Below are 19,120 nucleotides of genomic sequence, written 5' to 3' on the forward strand. Positions count from 1 at the left end.
TTCAGGGTCTCTCTTCCTCCCTTAACAAAAAAAAGAAAAAGCAACATTTCTGTTTGGAACCCCACACCCTCTACTGTTCTTTGGGTTATGATTTTATCTTATTTTTTTAATGATATTTTGCGGTAGTTAATGTGCTACTAATGATTACTAGGCTTTTTCAATTAACAGCCTTGGTACTCTGAAAATATCAACAAGCACTGAGCTTCTTGTTTGTGGCTGACTTCTTTTCAGCTGTTTTCATCCATCTGTTAAGGATTACTGCACAGACAACACTTAAACTTTGTTTCTCAGTTGTTCCTTTGCTGTAAAATATTGCAGGAGGAAGCTAAAATTTTATGCCTGATTTGAAGAATTTTTAGTTTTCTTTCAATATTGGCAGGAGTTTTGAGCTTATGTTGCAAACTTCTTTCTCAAAAAATGCAATTAAAATTTTCATGTCAAATGTAAAATGTCCCTGTGTTGTTCCTTCATCTTTCAAAGTAAAAACCTATGAATTTGCAGAGAGGGGGGGACTTTGACCTAAGTAATTTATAGAAAGGTATTTATGAATCATGGTTTTGATAGTTCTGCCCTTTTAATGCTTCGTATGATAAAAATCTAGGTACACAAAACTTTGAAAAATGTGGCTGCACAGGATTTGTAATAATGCTCAATACCTAATAAGTACAGGAAAAGTGAAAAGATTCTGTACTGTACGGTCTTAGATAAATGTATCTTTATTCAAAGTTTGCATTAGTATTTATAGAAATAATTACTGAACTGAATAGGTAGTCTAGAAATTAGGCTACTTTTCCATACTCCGATGGCTTTTTCAAAACCAGTGACAGAAACATTGAGGCTTTTCCTGCTGTTCAGTCTCGCTGTCCAGTGCCACTTAATCAAGCTGCCTTGAGGTTACCTGTTCATCCTTGGTTTATTTCCTTTTAAGTTGCCACCCTGTTCTTACCTGTCAACATGAATCTTTCCCTTACATTATTGCCTTCCTGTTCTCATCCTGGTTAATTCTTATTTTTCTTGCCTCTTGGTGTCTTAGTTGTGAACTAGCATTTGCCTTCTGTTTAAATCACTCTTCAGAACTCTGTTGGCACTGGCTATGTGTTTTGTTTGTTTCTTTTTTTTTTATCCTGAAGCATTTACACAGAGGTGATGAAAAGGTTAAAAAGTATATGACACTTACTTGAGTATCTAAGCTCTTGCTTTTATTTCATATATGTTGAGAATAAAGAAACATAAGCCTGCCTGAGTAGTATTTGTATTCAATCTGTTAAGTTACATGTTTTTATATTTATAAACAGAAGCTTAAAATTCAGAAGGAAGTGTTGTTAGGAAGGAGTGTTGCCAATCAGGATGTATCTTTCCTAGAAGCACAAGTGTTCCACTAGCTGCATTTATGGGTGAGTTATGCTCAGTTTTTGATAGTGGATGTTGCTTGATGATGATAATAGTGCAAAAGTTAGGCTGGTGCTTTCATTGTGTGGGATTTAGAATTAATATAGTAAAAAGAAAATCTTAGTTGGGTTGTTAAACTTAACACAGCATCCAAAACCTTGACACCTCTGTCTGTGGAGCTTACAATACTACTTAGTGATAGAGAACTGAGTTTCTATTCAGATGGCACTAAATAATTTAAAGCATTCAGGCTGAAGGCCTATATAGTAATGAAACTAACAAAATGCTTTGTCACTGCAATTAAAAAAAGGTATTTTCCAGTCTAGTACTGGCCTGGTACATGGTGCTTTCAGACTTGATGGTTTTTCCGTGGTATGAATCCCTGCTACTCTTGAAAATTTTGGCTTGTTACGAAGTGGTGAACTATCAACCTCAGTGTACTTTCTTGTGAATACCTGACAAGTCAGAGTAGGTTTCGGTTTACTCATGTGGCTGTTGCCTCTCCATTGGGTCCAGGAAAGCGCTTTTTTTTTTTTTTTTTTTTTTTTTTTAAATCACCCACCATATTTTTGGAATGTGTTAGTTTATTCATTTTTTATGTCTGCTGGTGGGTTACTTGTGGAGCTTTCAACACTTCTGTTCCCTGATATACAGGGCACGTTTCTATCATTTTTCTGGAACATGAGTTGTAGGAGCAGCTAATCTTTCTAATGCTGACTTACAACTATACTAAGTTCCTAGAGTCCTTGTATAAAGTATTTTGTAAAATCTTTTAGACAAGACAACTTATGCTTCTCCTGAAAGGTAGCAGCTTAAGAACTGGTCTGAGCACAAAGACAATTTTTCACAACAGAAACTGATGTCATCTTCATCGTGCTCTGCTAGCTTCGTTTTTCTAGCCTGAAAATGTTGCAGCTCCTTAGGAGAGTAATTTCAAAACCAAAATCTTTGCGTATTATGCATTTTAAAAAAAGGGAAATCCATTAATCTCTCAGTAAAGAATGAAATTACTTCAAATCTTAAGTTAATAAAGTAGTCCTCCCTTTTAATGACATGTTATTAAAGCTTGTAAAAAATGTTATGGCTTACTCCTCCTGTTTTAGAAATAAATTAACGTAGTCCATCAAGGGGAGCAGAAATTCTGGCTAAGTTTTTCTCTTGAACTTTTAACACTGTGGCCAACAACAGAACCTAATAACACTTTCCAACAAAACAATACACAGTTGGATCTTTCTACATCGGGGGGAAAAAAACCACCTGCTTGTGAGTTTATAACTTTGAATTTCAAAATTTCAAAGTATTGTAGCAAAGAGCTATAATTACAGTATATGGTTTAACCTCAGCTGGCAACTAAGCACCACACAGCCGCTTGCTCACTACCCCCCACAGTGAGATGAGGGGAGAGTGGGGAAGGGTTAAAAGTGAGAAAACGTGTGGGTTGAGATAAAGACAGTTTAATCTTTTTTTTTTTTTTTAAAGGAGAAAAAAAAAACAGAGAGGAAAATAAAACCCAAGAAAAAACAAGTGATGCAAAACGAAAACAATTGCTCCCCACCAACCAACCGATGCCCAGCCAGTTCCTCAGCAGTGGCAGCCCCTGCAAACCTTCACACATACCACCGCCCACACTCCCACCTCAGTTTTATTGCTAAGCATGATGTCATATGGTGTGGAATATCCTTTGGGTCATTTGGCATCAGCTCTCCCAGCTGTGTCCCCTCCCAACTTCTCGTGCACCCCCAGCCTACTCACTGGTGGGGCAGTCTGAGGAGTAGAAAAGGCCTTGACACTGTGTAAGCACTGCTCAGCAATAACTAAAACATAAGTGTGTTACCAACACTATTTTCAGCACAGATCCAAAACATAGCCCCGTACTAGCTACTATGTAGAAATTTAACTCTATCCCAGCCAAAACCAGTGCAGTATGTTATGAGGGTCTTGTATGTTATGAGGTTATAAACAAGGTAAAATTGTCGAGGACTTTGCAAAAAGGAACATGGAAGTAAACATAGTGCTACTTGAACTATTGTAAAGGAATGCTGTTAATAGCTGCTTGGACATTTTTAAAGAAATTCAGGATCAAGTGCAAGATTTTGCCAGTTAGGTGTACTGTTTTCTACAGAGGCAGAACGGATTACTCGTTTGAAACCTACTTACACATAGTGAAGACTGCTAAAATATAGATACCAAACTGAAAGAGGACGCTCTGTTTTCTAATCTCAGAATACCCTGAAGTGCTTTTGAAGCACAGAAGAGAGGGTTAGTACAATGTTGTATTTTCTTTCCCTTGGAAAATACCATCATTTGCCAAGTTGACTTTGAGATCTGTACGAACTGTCATCGTACAGTCCTCTGATCCAGCCTTTTTGTATGTACAGTTCATATGGAGGCAATGTAATCACATGGAATGTCATTGCAGTGAACAGGTGTGTATCTGATTTCTAAAGAAGATCATTCAGTCTTAAATAAAACTCAGTTTAAACTCACCTTTTCCATTCTTTTAAAGGTTCTTTCTTTTTCATAAATATTTTCTCATTAGTTTTTTCTCAACCAATAGCATCTCTTCTTCAGTTGATTACAGCGGTTTATAATACTTTGCAAAACAGACAAAAAAGGCAAATAATACTTGCTTAAAATTTAAAAAGCAGTTCTGCATTTGAGAGTTGACATGGTATAGTCCCACTATGATTTTGGAGACACAGTGAGTCAGGGATATTGCTTTGTGGCTTTGCTTACGAAGTGTCCCTTCTCATGCAGGTGTACTATTGGCACACAATTTGAGGTGTTTCTGCCTCTTCAGAATATTGCCTTTTTGATCTCTTTCCATTCAGTATTGGCTTTACAGCGTCATTGGCAGTGGTTGTAGTCCATGTCAATGTGACAGAGTTCTATATAATCAGCCACTTAAAGTCTTGTAGATTTGAAAGCTGATAAATGTTTTCAATCTCACTGTTTTATGGCAGACTGAGGGGGACAGGTGTTTGGGGAGAAATTTGAGCCATGGACAGTACAAGCTTGCTTCACCCTTCCAAATCATTTGTTGTCTGATTAATTTGGCTGAGTCATTGAAAGGTGTAAAACGCACTGGTCTTCATACGTTTGCAAGATTTTAAACATTTGCATGACCCTACAAGGACAATTTCCTTTTCAGTTTGTGAAATAGATGGGTATGAATTTGTTTCAGTTCCTCAAAATTTTTTCTTTCTCATTGGGTGAGGAAGAAGTGGATATGGGGTTTGTGGAGAATACTTTTTTTTTTTTTTAATTCTTGACACTAAAAATAGTAGTGATGGTCTTCATTATTACAGTAGATAAGAGAGTGTGTGGACAACTAAGGATGTTTGAACTCTGCAAAATGCATTGTGCAATGTCAGTTCCCCTGAGGGTAAAAGCAACATTAAAAGCATGTCAACATTTCCTGTCACTTGCTTAAAGTCTGTTCACTGAGGCATTTGGATAGTAGACAAGACAGTGTGTTATGAAGAAGGTAGAATGTAATAGTGGTCTACAGATGCAATAAATCTGTGTGGAATTAGGTTGCTAAGAAATGTGATAGAAGTACTCTGAAATCATATTGGTAGGTTTCAGCAGATACAGAGTTTCCACACGTGATTCCTAGAAAAATAACTTATTCCCATGGCGTTTGAGTGTGGTCTTTTTTTTTTTTTTTTTTTTTTGTGAGGGCAAGTTGTAACATATGCAAGCAAGAAAAGCCCAGGTTCTGCCCCAGAGATGAGTGGGTGTTTTAATCATTTGGTGGTCTGTCAGTTATCTAACAATTTTAATAATCCTGAGATTGACAGTGGCTCCCTTGTGACTAAAATGAGTCTGGATTTACATTCTGATAACCGGAGGAACTGGAAAGTAGCTGTACACTGTGAATGTGAATAGCCTGTATTCCTTCTACTTTTGACAGTGGTCAAAAGTAGATGCCTAAGACAGGCTTAAAGCAGAGTTAATAGATGTTTGTAACGGAATTGCTGTCAGCCTCCAGCTGTTTGTTGCTCAGGAACTTTCTGGGCCACTGGCAGTTTCTGTGTTTAGGATCCACACGATAGATTTCTCTTCTGTGAACACAGAAGAGAAAGTTAGTTCTTCTTTCTCTTCCTTTCCTGTCTGGTCAAATCTCTTGAGGCAGAATAATTTCAGCACCTCTTTGTGTGTGCCCGGTTTATGTCTCCTTCAGTCACTCCTAACAAACAGCAGAAAACAATATTTGTGGCACTGAAGGTGATTGAATGTGTAGTGCAAAAGTATAATTTAGTTTTCAGTAATTCTGATTATCATCCGCTTTCTTGAGCCATTAAAAATTGATTTCGTTGTTTGTGCCTGCTGTCTTTTTGTGGCAATGCATCATCTAGCTTTCCAAATCGAAGTGGAAGAGAGCAGTTAACATGTTTTCTCTCTTCTCTGTCAGGGTGGTTAACAATGTGTATATCAAAATATCAGCCACTTACAGATGTCAGTTTAAACTGCTGTAACTTGTTCATGTGTGTCTGCACCATAAATAGTAAATTAACTGTAAAATGAGTTGGCTAAATAGTCATTGGGCTGCATACGAGTGTCTGTTCAAAGCAGTGGTCAGGGGTGAACTGTTGGGAGGGTTTTTGGGTCAGATTTTCCCCTAAATGGAAAGTGTAAAAGATTTGTTATGGAAGTGTAAAAGATTTTTTCAGAGTTGCGGAAGTTAGCGGGAGTTCATGGCTTGTGAAATGCTAATGATCTTTAGCTGAAGAATAATGCAGAAAGTTAGTTAAGTAAAAGATGGGAATTACTCATGTCTTACTAAATTCAGATTTTTCTGGGGTCCATACTATGTATGTACAGAACACGCTAAGAAATGGACGGAGTGTATCATCAGCTGTGGTGCAGGAAAAGGAGAGCACTTTCGCTTACATTCAGAATACTTTATGCATTTTTGTGCCTGAGATTGCTGAACTATTATTCAAAGCTGCCTTGGCAGCTTCAGAGTGGAAGTTTTCAAATGACATTTCTAGATATCCTGTCATACCATAACTTGAGTGACTTAAACATCTTTGGTGGTTGAAGGTGTTACTGGCAAAACAGTATCTTGCTGCAAACAACTAGGTAGTTCAAATTGCCTTCAGAGCAAGATTCAGATGAATTATTGTGTGTATATCTATATATATTGATGAGCTGTTGTATTTGAAATACTTTGCAGCTGAGTAATGTGTTTTAAAAATACCAATTTTTTAATTAAGTAAACTTTCTTATCTATACAGTGTGAAATGTGGCTGGGGTCCTGCCCTTTCTAGCATTTCCAAAGTGTGACTGTTTTCATGGTATTCATAAAACTATTTGTTTTAAGCTTAGCAGGGAGTTCATGTTAAGCTGCTGGGTATTTCACAGAATATTAGATAACATAAACATTTTAAAAATTACATAGAAAAATGGGCCATAGGTTATTTCTGCAAGTGCAGGTGATTAATTAGTGACAGTTGGAAGTAGAAGCAAAACTTAGTCTTTTAGCTACTGCTGCAGGTTTGGTGCTTATTTAGGTGAAACATAAATTTCATATTCTGAGTTACATAACTTCTCTATTCTTAATGATTAATTGAGCCGCCATTGATAATCTGCCCTATTGTTCTATAAGGATGATGCACATTTTAATGGTGGTATATGTTAACATGTTGGCATTTATAGTTAATGTTGTAACATTTAATTGAGTCAGGAATTAAAGCACCATTAGGCTGCATACACCAAACATAGGTATTAGATTAGTGATTTTAAAAAGTAATTATATGTAGTTTAAGTGTGTTAGCATTCAGAATTAAGTACTGCATGTGATATAACTTGGCAGTAGGATTGATTATGTTGGTAAGTTTTCACTTCTCTTTTTACTAACAGGAAAGCCAGTTAGGACTGCGTGATGGTAATAACATTGAAATGCTCAATCTAGATGCTGATGAGAAACTTCAAGAAAATAGTGAGTAGGCTAGGAGATGGTTCACATCTTGTGTTGGTATTTTTTGTATATCGAGACAGTGCTTTGGCAAAATTGAGAGGGGAAAAAAAGGTAGAAATAGGTTCAAATGAAAATTTAGTAACATCACAAGACTGTACAATACAACAAAATCCTGAAAGAGACCAAAAATTCAAAAACTTTTCATGGCTATCTGTCTCTAAGACTTTCCGCTGTGTGGTTCAGAAAAATTTTTTGTTCTTTCTCATTTTAGGAGCTGCTTTTTCTACTATTTTCTTTCTTTTAAGTTTAAATCACTATTAATGCTTTCATCTGTGTACTGAAATTAAACCTTAATCTAAAAAGTATATTTTGGGACTAATTTTGCTAACCAATTTGTGCTATTCTATGCATATTTTGAGGTGCTAGCTTAACACTAATTAATTCCTAAGAAAACTATTAGTGTTTCCAGCTAAATTGCATTGATTTTTACTAAAAGAAGTTAAATTAAAAATTTAATTAATCTGTTGCTAATGAGTAAAATTTTCCCCAATGCAGTTTGTCCGAAGTGCTCGTAATAAAGCCAGGGAGAGGCTTTCCTTTCATTTGTAGTAGTGATTGCATTTCTGTTAGACCTCAAATTGTCTCTGAGATTTCTGACAAGTTCTAACTGCTTAGCATTTATAGGGCTTCCACCACTGTTAGCAGTAGTGACTAGTGACTAATTGCTTGGATTTTAACGATTAGGTTGTGCAATTCTACTTAAAGCAAGTGTTAGTGAGACAAAAGAAACGCTGATGGCCTCTTTACAGTAGCACTTGCTGCTCATGATTGGGAAGGTGCGCTGGTGTTAAAGCAGTAGTTGTGAGAAAACACCAAATTTATCAGTCTTAAGCTGGGCCTGCAGTAGGCTGTGTTAAAATTAGCAGGTAACATAAAGCACTGGAAATAAATTGCCACAAGCTACAGAAAGCAGCTTTTGACCTTGCCTCGTCCTCACCAGAGTCTAGTTGTATGCTAGAAAAGGTTTTCAGTTCATGTGTGCTTGAGATGCTAGTGAATTAAAAATGTTAAAAGAGTCTTCATCTCCTGTTCACTCAGGTGGCTGGTTGCAGTCTTTTTTTTTTTTTATAAAATAGAAAAGGAAAAAAAAAAATCACAGCTATGAAAAGGAACTATTGAATGAGTGGGAAAAGGTAGTGATAGCAGCTCTCTGATGAAACTGTATTAAGTATGTTTTTATAGCTGGTGAAGACAAAAAGACAATACTGTTTAAAATTAATAGCTGTTCATAATAAGTATAGGGGTTCCTTACAAGCATCTGTCTTTTTTTTTTTTTTCCTGAGAAAATGTTTGGTTTCTCTTATGCTCAGCTCAGTTTTGGTGGGCTAGGATATCTAATGAAGGTGTTGAATCTTGGTAGGAAAATGTGCTTTCCAACATCAGGATTCAGGAAAGATGAGGCTTTTGCCCTTGAAACTCTCTGACCCTTCAAAGTGTGGCTGACTTTATCTAGGAACTCCAGATTAGGTTTACTCATTAATCAAATCCATTGGGATCTCACTGAAGATATTTTTAGAAAGAGTAGTATGAAACTGTAGTAACAGGTGTTGCACTTCTGGAAAAAAAGGCAATAGTTTATTATGTCTAAGCTCCTTCTGGTATATTTCATTTTCTAAAAACTAAGTATTGAGTGTCTAGTTGTGAATAGCTTTTTTAAACTTACATAAAACAATTTGTCTTTTATTATTTAGAAAAATCAATGTATAAGCTTTTGTCAAAATTTGGATATTCACAGGTGCCTGGATTTTTGAGGGGAAAAAAGCTTTGCAATGATAAAATATGAAGTTCAACAACTTGCGGTACCTTTTTTTAAAAGTGCAAGTTTTCTATTGACTTCCCCCCTGCTGTTTAAGGGTCTATTTCTGGTTCCTGCTTCCAGCTGCCAGAATCTTGAAGCCGCCTCCATCTCTTGCCAGGAGAAACAGGTGTGGAGTGCGCCTCCTTTGATTCCTGCTCTTGGAATCAATGGCTCCCTCTGCAGTCCTTTTAAGAGAAACTAAAGTGTCGCAGATTCTCTGCCATTCCACCTTTTCTTCCCTTGGGAGGAATACAATAGGTACAAGAGGGTTTTTTTTTGTCTTACCTCCACCTTCCACTCTTTTTCTACATGTTCAGGACAACTGCATTTCCTGCATATGGTGTAAGTCAAGAGAGACTAAAGAGTTAGAATACGTCTTCTCAGAACGCTTGCAGTTAACCAGATCTGTTGTGGTTGCTGTATTTTATGTATGGCTGAAACTTAGTGAGGACTCTAGGCTGCAGCTTTCTTAAAAAGACGACTATAAGAGCGCCAGATGTGATACGGTGATGATAGAGTGAAGAGAAACTGAGAGACTTATGGGAAGAAATGTGCATAGGAATTTTATAAGAGCTGTGGGTGGAGGAGAAAAAGAATATTTTTCAGCTAACTGTGGCTATTATGTGCTGTTTCTCTCTTCAGTTCATGCTCAGGTAGTCACTTAATCAAAAACTTAAAATATCATGTTCTCATCCTTTCTGCAATGGGATGTTACTATTGCTGTTGGGAAAATAAGACCTAAGTATTTTAATTTATAAGTACTTTTTTCAATCTCAAAAATAGCTCTAATGAATAGATAGCTGGGCCTAAAGAACTAGTTTTATGAAATTGTAAGCAATGTCTGTGGAATTTTACTGGGGCAGTTTGCTCATTAATTGTTTTCAGAAGGCTCTTTGTCAGATATCTCTTTGAATTAAGATGAACTACCCAGTAAAGCGACTTTTACTTTTAAATGTCAGAGAAAGCTGGAAATGGATATTACTTTATAAGCTTATTCTAGCATTTTTAGGACACAAAATAAACTGTGTAGCATTTTCTAGCAAAATTTAAAAACTGCAAATTTCAAAGTGAAAAATATAGATCACTGATCACGAAATTATTTAACATACGCAGGCAAGCAAAATAAAATTAGAGGCAAGGTTCTGCAACAAGGGGAATGCAAAAATTGTAGCACTGGATCAGGCCTGTGGAATGATCTTATACATATAACTTCCCCTTGCACTTTGTAAAAATTATTTCATTGCCAGAAATGGAAAAGCTTGTATTGCTATTGTTTTGCAATCCTCTAATATACAAATAAATCTTCATACATATAGATATATAAAACATAAAATCCACAAGGACTTACGAAATTGGTGTTGCAATTTGTTTGTACAACTAATTTTTTTGTCTGCTTAATAGTATATTTTCCAAATAGTTGTATATGCTCTTATGTTGTTTTTTTGTGAGTGGGTTAGGTTTTACTTATATTGTGGTAGCAAAGGGGTGACGTTTGTTACAACACTGTCAAACTGTGCTTTTTTTGTGTATGCCTCAGTCATGTGTCGTCTCGCATTGAGGGAGATCTGGAGCCCAAATGTTGGATTTTATTCATGTAAAATCTTCCCTCTGCCTCAGACCTTTCTTTATTCTGAGCTCTCACATTTTGAGTGTGTTGTGGAGGGGTTTTGAGCCTTCACTGTCTGTACTCGTAGACAGTATTCTAAAAGAGGAGATACTATGGTTCTGTTACAGTTATTTCAGTATTTCTTTTTGTATTACTGTTCTGCATAGTTTAGTTTATATTCGTGGTTGTTTTATTTTTGTTTTTTTGATTATGTAACTTTCTAAGATATTTTTCTTAGACCTATTCACACTGAAGTGCGGGTTCTTTCTGGGTTGGGAATTTGGTAGGGTTTTTTTTTCTCCTATGTATCACCTCTCAACATTAAACTGAATCTGTTCTTGTGTTCATGGGATTGCTGGGAAATTCAGGTTGGAAGGGACCTCCTGAGGTCTCTAGTCTGACCTCCTTCTCAAAGCAGTGTCAGGTATGAGGTCAGACCATGTTACGGGGGATTTTATCCAGTCTGGCCTTGAAAACCTTGAAGCAAGGAGACTACAAAACTTCTCTGGGCTATCTGTTCCAGCGCTTGACTGTCCTCATGGTGAAAATGAGTCTGTGTATATGTATACAAGTAAACAGTATATAAAAATCTTATATCCAGTCTGGACTTCTCTTGTTTCAACTTATGTTCATTGCTTCTTGTCCTGTCACAGTGCACCACTGTGGTGAGCCTGACTGCTTGCTGACCTCCTTGTAGATACAGACAGGCTGCTGTTAGGTCTCCCCAAAACTGTCTCTTCTTCCAGGCTGAACAAGCCCAGCTCCCTCAGCCTCTCCTCACAGGGCAAGTGCTCTGGCTCCCTGAGCATCTTGGTGGCCTACTGCATCCAATTTATGGGTGTATTTGTTGTATTGGGGGGGCCCAAAATGAGGTGCGTTAGACCATATATGGTTAATAAGCACTGAGTAGAGGTGAGAATCAGTTCCCTCATCTACTGGCAAGGCTCCTCTTAATAAAGCCTGGGATACTGTTGACCTTTCCTGCCAGGGCACACTGCTGGCTCATGATCAGCTTGCTATCTGCCAAGACCTTTTCCACAGAACTGCTCTCCAGCCAGTCTCCAGCCTGTATTGTTGCCAGGGCCTCTCAGGTGCAGGGCTTTGTTTTTTGTCCTGTCTGAATATGAATTCAGTGCCTGTAGGGTCCATTCCTCCAGCCTGTCTAGGTCCATCTGAACGGCAGCCCAGCCCTTTGACTTGTTAATTGAACCTCTTCACAGCAGTTAAGTATTATCTTAAAATTCTGACCAGAGTACACCCTACCAGCCCTTCAAGTCATTGGTAAAGTTGTTTAATGGACTTGTCCTAGGGTAGACCCCGGCAGCACCCAACTTGATGCAAGCCTGCAGGTAGCATACAATGCTGTAACCATTATCCCCTGAGCCTGACCAGCCAACTGTTCCCTACCAGTCTAGTTGTTCATCCATTCTAAAAAGAGTTTGGTTTTTTTTTTTCTAGTTCACTAATACTCAATTTGTTGAAGTTCCCATATCCTCTCTTAGTGTCTTGATGCATTTTATTGTTAGCTTTTTTAATCAGTGAAAACCTACCAATTAATCTTTGTGTATTGAACGGTTAATTTCTCATTCTGTGACTAATTTTCTTGGTGAACTTCTCGTGAGAAACTTTGTCATTGCCTTTCTCTAAGTTAGACAAAGCCCAGCTCTTTTTTTCAGTGCTGACATAATCGTACCATATCTTCTTCAGTTCTTTATAATGCAGATTGTAGTCATTTCAGATACTTCTGCCTACAGTCTGAAGTAGAGCAAGCTGATTAACATTTCTTAAAGTAGATGGGGTTTTCTAGTTGCTTTAAAATGGATTGTGCCTGGACCTACAATCTCGTTTCTAGCTCAGGCGATTTGTTGTTCTTAATTATTTGCCCACTTCTCTTTGAAATGGTCATTTCGATAGATATGCATGCTAGATGATAATGTGTCTGGAACAGCTATGTCACTAGCATTCTTCATATAAAATTCATACTAAAGCAACAGTTTTATTGGCAGTACTTCAGCAATTGCTTTGTCCTGGTGGTGGTCTACTAGATGTTCCAGTTCTTATTCAAATCTCTTGTTTATGATCTAATAAAATAATTTCCCGTTCCTTTCTAAGTTTTTGTTGGTTTTAAAATCATTCCTATTTTATACTTCAGTTTGTATGATCTCTCCTTTTCTACAGCTTCATTAAATTGAATTTCTATTTTATATGGGAATCTTGTTAGTTTAGTGCTATATATGCTGTAGGTAGTCTTTCTTTACTCCCAAAGACTGTATTTCATCTTTCTTTCCAGTACCGGCCGCACACTGTTCCCTTGCTTACCATTCATATGAGTTGTACTTGTCGTATACCAGCAACAGGCTAAAATACCTCCCGATTTCAGGTTGTGTAAGAGTAACTCTTAAACATTTACCCTCACTCACAGAACCATGCTGTTTTGCTATGTGGCCGCAAATCTGTAGCTATTTTACCAGTTGTCACACTTCTGTTTTAACATCCGTGACAACAGAACTAGTGGAATGAATACCTTTCTCTTCAGCTAGACAGTTTTGAGTCCAGATGTAAGAGCTCTTGAGAATCAGATATGGACTGGGGTACAAATAGGTTTCAGTGTGTCTGATATGGTGGGAATACATGGATGAAAGTCTGAGTTATTTACAAAACTGTAATGCAAAATTTTCTTGCTTTCAAACATTGCTTTTAAATGAAAATACTGTTTTGACTATGGGTTGCATGGGTACATGTTTACAAATGTGAAATTACCTTACGCATATTTGATTGACTATCTGTCTTCTGGATGTCATTACCACCTTTGCTTAGGTCTGTGTCTGTGCAGGCAAACAACATAATTTCTGTTATCCTTATTAGATGTCAATATGCAGATAATGGTTTTTGTCAGTATTTTTGACCTGTCAACAGGATCAAGGTACAAATGAGTAAACTTGACTCTTTTGGGGGGAGGGTAGGGACACAAGAGAAAGTGGCCTCTGGATTTTGGTTTGGTTTTGGGGTTTTTGCTCCTTCAGAGACTGCCTAAACCATGTTATCTTTACTGACTGAATAGTGCTTCTCTCCTCTTTCCAGTTTAATGTAGTGGATCATGGATTTGTGTGTGATTATGATTTAGTTGCTTTGTCTTATGGCTTATTGAGTATTGCAGTGTGGCCTGTTTGCTGGCTTCACATGAAGTAGAGCATTGCTAACTGTATATCTGGATGTTTATATAAAATACTAAGTGCATGTGTTGAATTTTTGTATAGAGAGAAGAATATTTTGCTACCTGTGCAAGAAATTCTGGCCAAATGAAGTAATTAAATGAAGAGTGCGTAATTAATTAATGATTAAATAGAATGTGATTCTTCTTTCTGGCCAAAGAAATTACTGAAAATGTGTGCTAAAACTGTATTTTAAAAGCAAACAATTAAACAGAAAACTTCCTTAGTGCCCTTGGAATCTTTCAACATGTGAGCCAAAGGAAATGCCTACCTTATGTTGTCATTGGAACAGCATCTATTTGAGGTTCCCTTAGGCCTCTTTTTTACCCTGCTAACTAAGCTATGCGTGTGCAGTGAAAGTCTCTTTTTCATATAAAAGTTACTTTTCACAAGAAGTACTCTGCTTTCACAGCAGTTTCTGTCTGTGGTTAATAAATTTCTTTCAAAATTCTGATTTTTCTCCAGAGATGTTGATAGACGTAACATTTCTTATTCCTGATTTATATGTAAGGAAGAAGTGGTAGGAGCCATATTTATTCAGAATGACAAAGGAAGCCCATAGCAGAGCAAAACTTAGAACCTAGATACCCTATAGTCTTCTGCTCTAGCCATTAAATCATTCTTTTTTTTCTGTGTAAGATTTTCTGAAAATTGTGCTATGAAATGATAACCACAGTAATGGGGTTGGAGATGTACATATGTTGCTAAGAAACTGCATGGTCTGTTCTGGACCAGCCACTGTGATAAAGTGGCTGTCTTAAGTTGTTGCGTATGGAAAAGGGCCACTTTAGGTGATGTGCGTTTTGCTCCACCGATTTCTGACCTGCAATGCTTGCCTTTGCAGATGGAACATGAGGATTTTGTAATGGAGGGGCATGGCAAGACTCCACCTCCTGGTGAAGAAAACAAACAGTGAGTCACACGTTTATTTAAAAAGGGCCTTACCATAGTAAATGGTGTGAAGCACTCTTGTTTAAATGTGCTGGGAGCATTGGTTGGTTGTTTGGTGCTCGCCCTTTTGGTTCCTTAAATATCCATATAATAGTGGATCGTGGCTAAAAAAAACCTTGACTTGCCTTAAATTTAAAAGCATAGAAATATGCATTCTGATTTCAGAAGGTAAATCAGAAGTTGTTGTAAAAGGGGTCATCATTCTGGAAGCTTGGCACTGAGGTAGTGAGTTTGTACATCAAGTTTTTATACAGCTCTTCTTCACTGAAATAATGTGAAATATGATAGAACCAGGGCCTTCCTTTTGGTGCGCATATGGTAGATTGGTCCTCTTTGAAATATGAGCCTTACTTCTTTAGAATGCTTTTTAATAAAGGAACAGAAATTGTAAACAAAATGCTCTTTCAAGGATGAACAACTTAAGATGCTGGTACGCAGTGCTTTAGGGAAAGAAGCTTGATCAGAAAAGAAAATGACAGATTTCCATTAGCAAAAGGCATGTAAAAATGGCTTTTTCATATGACTTCGAACTGAAATCCAGTTGAGTTTTTTTCCTGGGTTTTTGTTCAGATGGGAAGAATAGAGCCTTGTCCTAAAAGTATTGCAGTGATGGTTGTCTTCTGTATTCTTTTCTTAATGCAACAGTAATTCAATTTTGATATCATAATTAATTTTTTTTCCTGACCTGCCTTTTGGAGCAAGCAGAAGATGGTCTTTCGGAAATCTACAGCACAGAATAATTCTTTTTTTTTTTTTTTTTTTTCTTTCCTATGCCTAACTGGATGTCTCCTCATGAGAAGGAGGAAGTTCTCATTGATCAGTAGTACACTTGTTGCAGAAAGGCTGGGATTTGACTTGGGGTGAAGGTCTTCCTTGCTTTATAGATAAGCTAGCAGCTGTAAGTCCACTGCCTCTGCGACAGTGAGAAACCATTTCTGAGGTAGCCAAGATGAGTTCAGGGAAGTTCTAGTGCTGAACATGCACATTCTTTCCATCGTGGAAGTGAGCCAAACTTCTCAAAGTAATTGCTGCTATTTCTTTCTATTCAGACTGCCCAACTTACTCTGGTACCAAGAGATACAAAGCTTGTTGAAGTAGAAACTTTCAGAAAGTTCCAGAAGAAAAATCAGTGCAGAAATAAAAAGTAGGAGTTAGATTTCTGCTCCTCTGAATTGTTTCTTTAGATATCTAGTAGTATAATGAAACATGTTATTGTAGTGAATAATACGAGGGATGTTGTATTGGATTTATCATAGCCTTGTGTTTGCTGTCTTATTTTAGGTGTAAGTGGAAGCTAGAATTACTTTACAGTTGGCCTGATTTCTAATTAGAGCTTTTCAAGTGCCTTACAGCATTATCTCTCTCTTCTTCAGAACTGTGGTTATGAGAAAGAGAACATGAGATTAGTGATAGGCAGGATTTTATTTTTTTAACTAATAAATTTGTGTTCAGGTGGCATCTGGAATCTTGTCATACAGATCCTGCTGTAAGGAGTATCATTCCTAATAATGTTGTTAGTAATATTTTGATAAAAGTCTAAAGGTGCAATTTTAGTAATACAACTAAGAGATGAAGATACTTGTTTTGTGCAACTGTAGCATAATGCCAGCAGAATTCTATTGTGGGTATTGCTCTTAAATTTAAATCAATCACTTGAGTCTTCTTCTACCCACTATCTCAAATTTTCAACTACCTAATGAAATTGTCTGCCTTGGTAGAGCTTACCTCTTGCTGTAAGTGACATTGATCTGGCATCTGAGATAAACAAATGATAATCACACAAAGGATCAGTAATTTGTATTCTTAAGTGACTCCAAAAAGCTGCATTGATTTCAAATCTTTTTCTGTAGATCCCAAAAGCAAAGAAAAAAAATCTGAAATTGCCTTTTTGTATTATTACTCACTTGCATTAGGACATCCTGTAGTGGGCCTAGTGAAGGGCCACAGAGAGGGACTGGAGCATCTGACATAGGAGGAGAAGCTGAAGGAGCTGGGACTGTTTAGCCTTGAGATGAGAAGACTTAGGTGACAATCTTATCCATATGTATACATACCTGGTGAGGGAACTAAGGAAGACTGAGACAAACTCTTCACAGTGGTGCCCAGTGAAGAGGCAATGGGCATAAACTGAAATACAGGAAACTCCACTCCAACAGAAGGAAGAAAACTTTTTTTTTTTTTTTTTTTAGCTGTGAAACGTGGTCAGACCTTTGGAATAGGTTGCCCAGAAAGGTTGTGCCTTCTTCATCCTTTAAGATATTCAAAATCCAGCTGGACGCAACCCCAAGCAGCCTGCTGTAGTTAACCGTACCTTGAGCAAAGAGGTGGGATTGACGGTCTCAGAGATCCCTTCCATCTGCAATGATTCTGTGTGCCTGTGTTTACTCTTGTCCTCTTAGTTGGTTTGAAATAAAATTGGAGCTTGTTAGTGAAAAGTAGATCATAAGTTTGAATGTAGAGTCACATTCACTACAGAAATAGCTGTGCTAGCTGAAGATGCTTCCTTCCCTTTCCAGCTGTTCGCCAGACTTCCTGGAGTTTACTGCCTCTATGTAGATGGGATATTATTTTTTTGAGTGCTTCTGATTTGCTTTCCTGAAAAGTTGGCCATGTTAATTTAATTGCCTTTCATAGGCAGCCTGAGCTGGGTAACTGTACTGAGGTTGTTGAGGAAGTATTCAGAAGATACGGTTTCAGCAACTGACCTGCAAGGCTGCTGCATGCTGGAGCAGTCTGCAAGTGTTAACTTCCTAGGCAAGACCAGCAATTTCTTAATATTTAACTGCATTGAGTGGGCAATGAAGGAACAGCAGTAAAAAGATACTTCTGAGTGACTTTCAGTGGAAGCAGTAGTTTTTACCTAGCCCCAGTTTCATGTGAAATTTCCTTTGCGAAAGTACAGCTTCGTAATGGATTACAAGGAGCCAGTATCTGCGGATGACTTCTGGCACTTTATTTCTGAAATGCTATAGAGTATTTCAACTCAGTTTGATTCAGAGATAAAAACTTGGCATTGCAGGAGTACCTTCTAGTATTAAAAAAAAAAAACCAAACTAAACCTGCTTTAGTCTTGCAAACCTTTCTTTTGCTGTACTGAACAGTTCTTTTGGGCAGACTTACTGTACTAAAGTTGCAGCATTTTAAGACTTTTTGATTGAACTGTAGATGATACCTGAGAACTGCTGTCTTCTGGTATCTGTTAGCTTTGTGGGGAAGAATTATCTTGTTCGACTGTATACAAGGTCTTTAGAAATCTTCAGCTGATCATTTACAACATGAATATAATTGATTTCAATTGAAGCTAATTATGAAGAGGAGAATTACCCATTCAAAATCCCTAGTATGAGCAAAATATGGAATGGGCATGCTAGTCTCGAGTCCTGTGAGAGATTTGCAGTTTGTGTACAGTGCCTGTGTCACAAAACTGTCATGGTTGTGCAGCAGTGAGGGCTGACGCTTACTCTAAAACCTACACTTCAAAAGAAGCAAGTCTGCCTGGACTAGTGGGGCTGATGATGGCCGTCTTGGACCATGCTTCTGCTCTGGCAGAGGACCAATGGACTCCTTGAGAAATTGTTACTTCTCAGTTTTAAAGTACTCGGTAAATTCTTCCCTCCTCTCAGCTCTCCAGTATGTGATCTGTTTGTTTCTTACACTTGACCACTTGATTGTTATGTGGCTATTATGTTTAGTAAGAAACCCCTTTCCCTTCCAAAGGAAAAGTTTGGAGTAAGATCAGTATCATTATGTTTAATTGCAGGTGGACATTTTATTAGAGGCGTTCTCTCATATTTTCATCCATTATGAAGAGGTTGACCTGAACTGCCACGCTTAAGGAGTAAATATTATCTCCCCCCAAAATACTTATGTTTTACATGGGAGTAGCTTCTTGGTGCCTTACCAGTTGTAATAGGGCTTTTACTTTTTCACTGCTAGAGCAAAGATTAACAGGCAACTTTGATCCAGAAACATCTTTCCAAAACAGTCAGACTTCTGTTGATGAGCAGACAGCAGCTTCTCTTTGTACCTTTTTTGGAGTAGGAAAAAAAAAATCTACTCAGGTCTTTATATTGAGGTTGTGCTCCTAGTTCTAGCAGTATTAATTAGCAACTCTGCCTGTGCTAATAAATTATCTCCTGCTGTCACCACCAGAAACGTATGCACCTTGATCTATTAGT

General features: G+C 37.5%; 1 protein-coding gene across 28 annotated transcripts in view; it reads left to right on the forward strand.

The window, feature by feature from the left end:
* TNRC6B (trinucleotide repeat containing adaptor 6B) overlaps window positions 1-19,120 on the forward strand; it is a 134,602-nt gene that overhangs the window by 27,094 nt on the left and 88,388 nt on the right. For 12 of the 28 annotated variants that reach the window (XM_082309906.1, XM_082309902.1, XM_082309884.1 and 9 more), the window contains one exon: window positions 14,836-14,903. The exons of the other annotated variants lie outside the window; for them this stretch is intronic. In XM_082309906.1, coding sequence (XP_082166032.1) covers window positions 14,836-14,903 — 68 coding nt within the window. The remainder of the gene's footprint in view (window positions 1-14,835; window positions 14,904-19,120) is intronic. 28 annotated transcript variants of the gene reach the window in all.

The sequence above is a fragment of the Platalea leucorodia genome (assembly GCF_965183815.1).
Source record: "Platalea leucorodia genome assembly, chromosome: 4".
NCBI classification, from domain to species: domain Eukaryota; kingdom Metazoa; phylum Chordata; class Aves; order Pelecaniformes; family Threskiornithidae; genus Platalea; species Platalea leucorodia.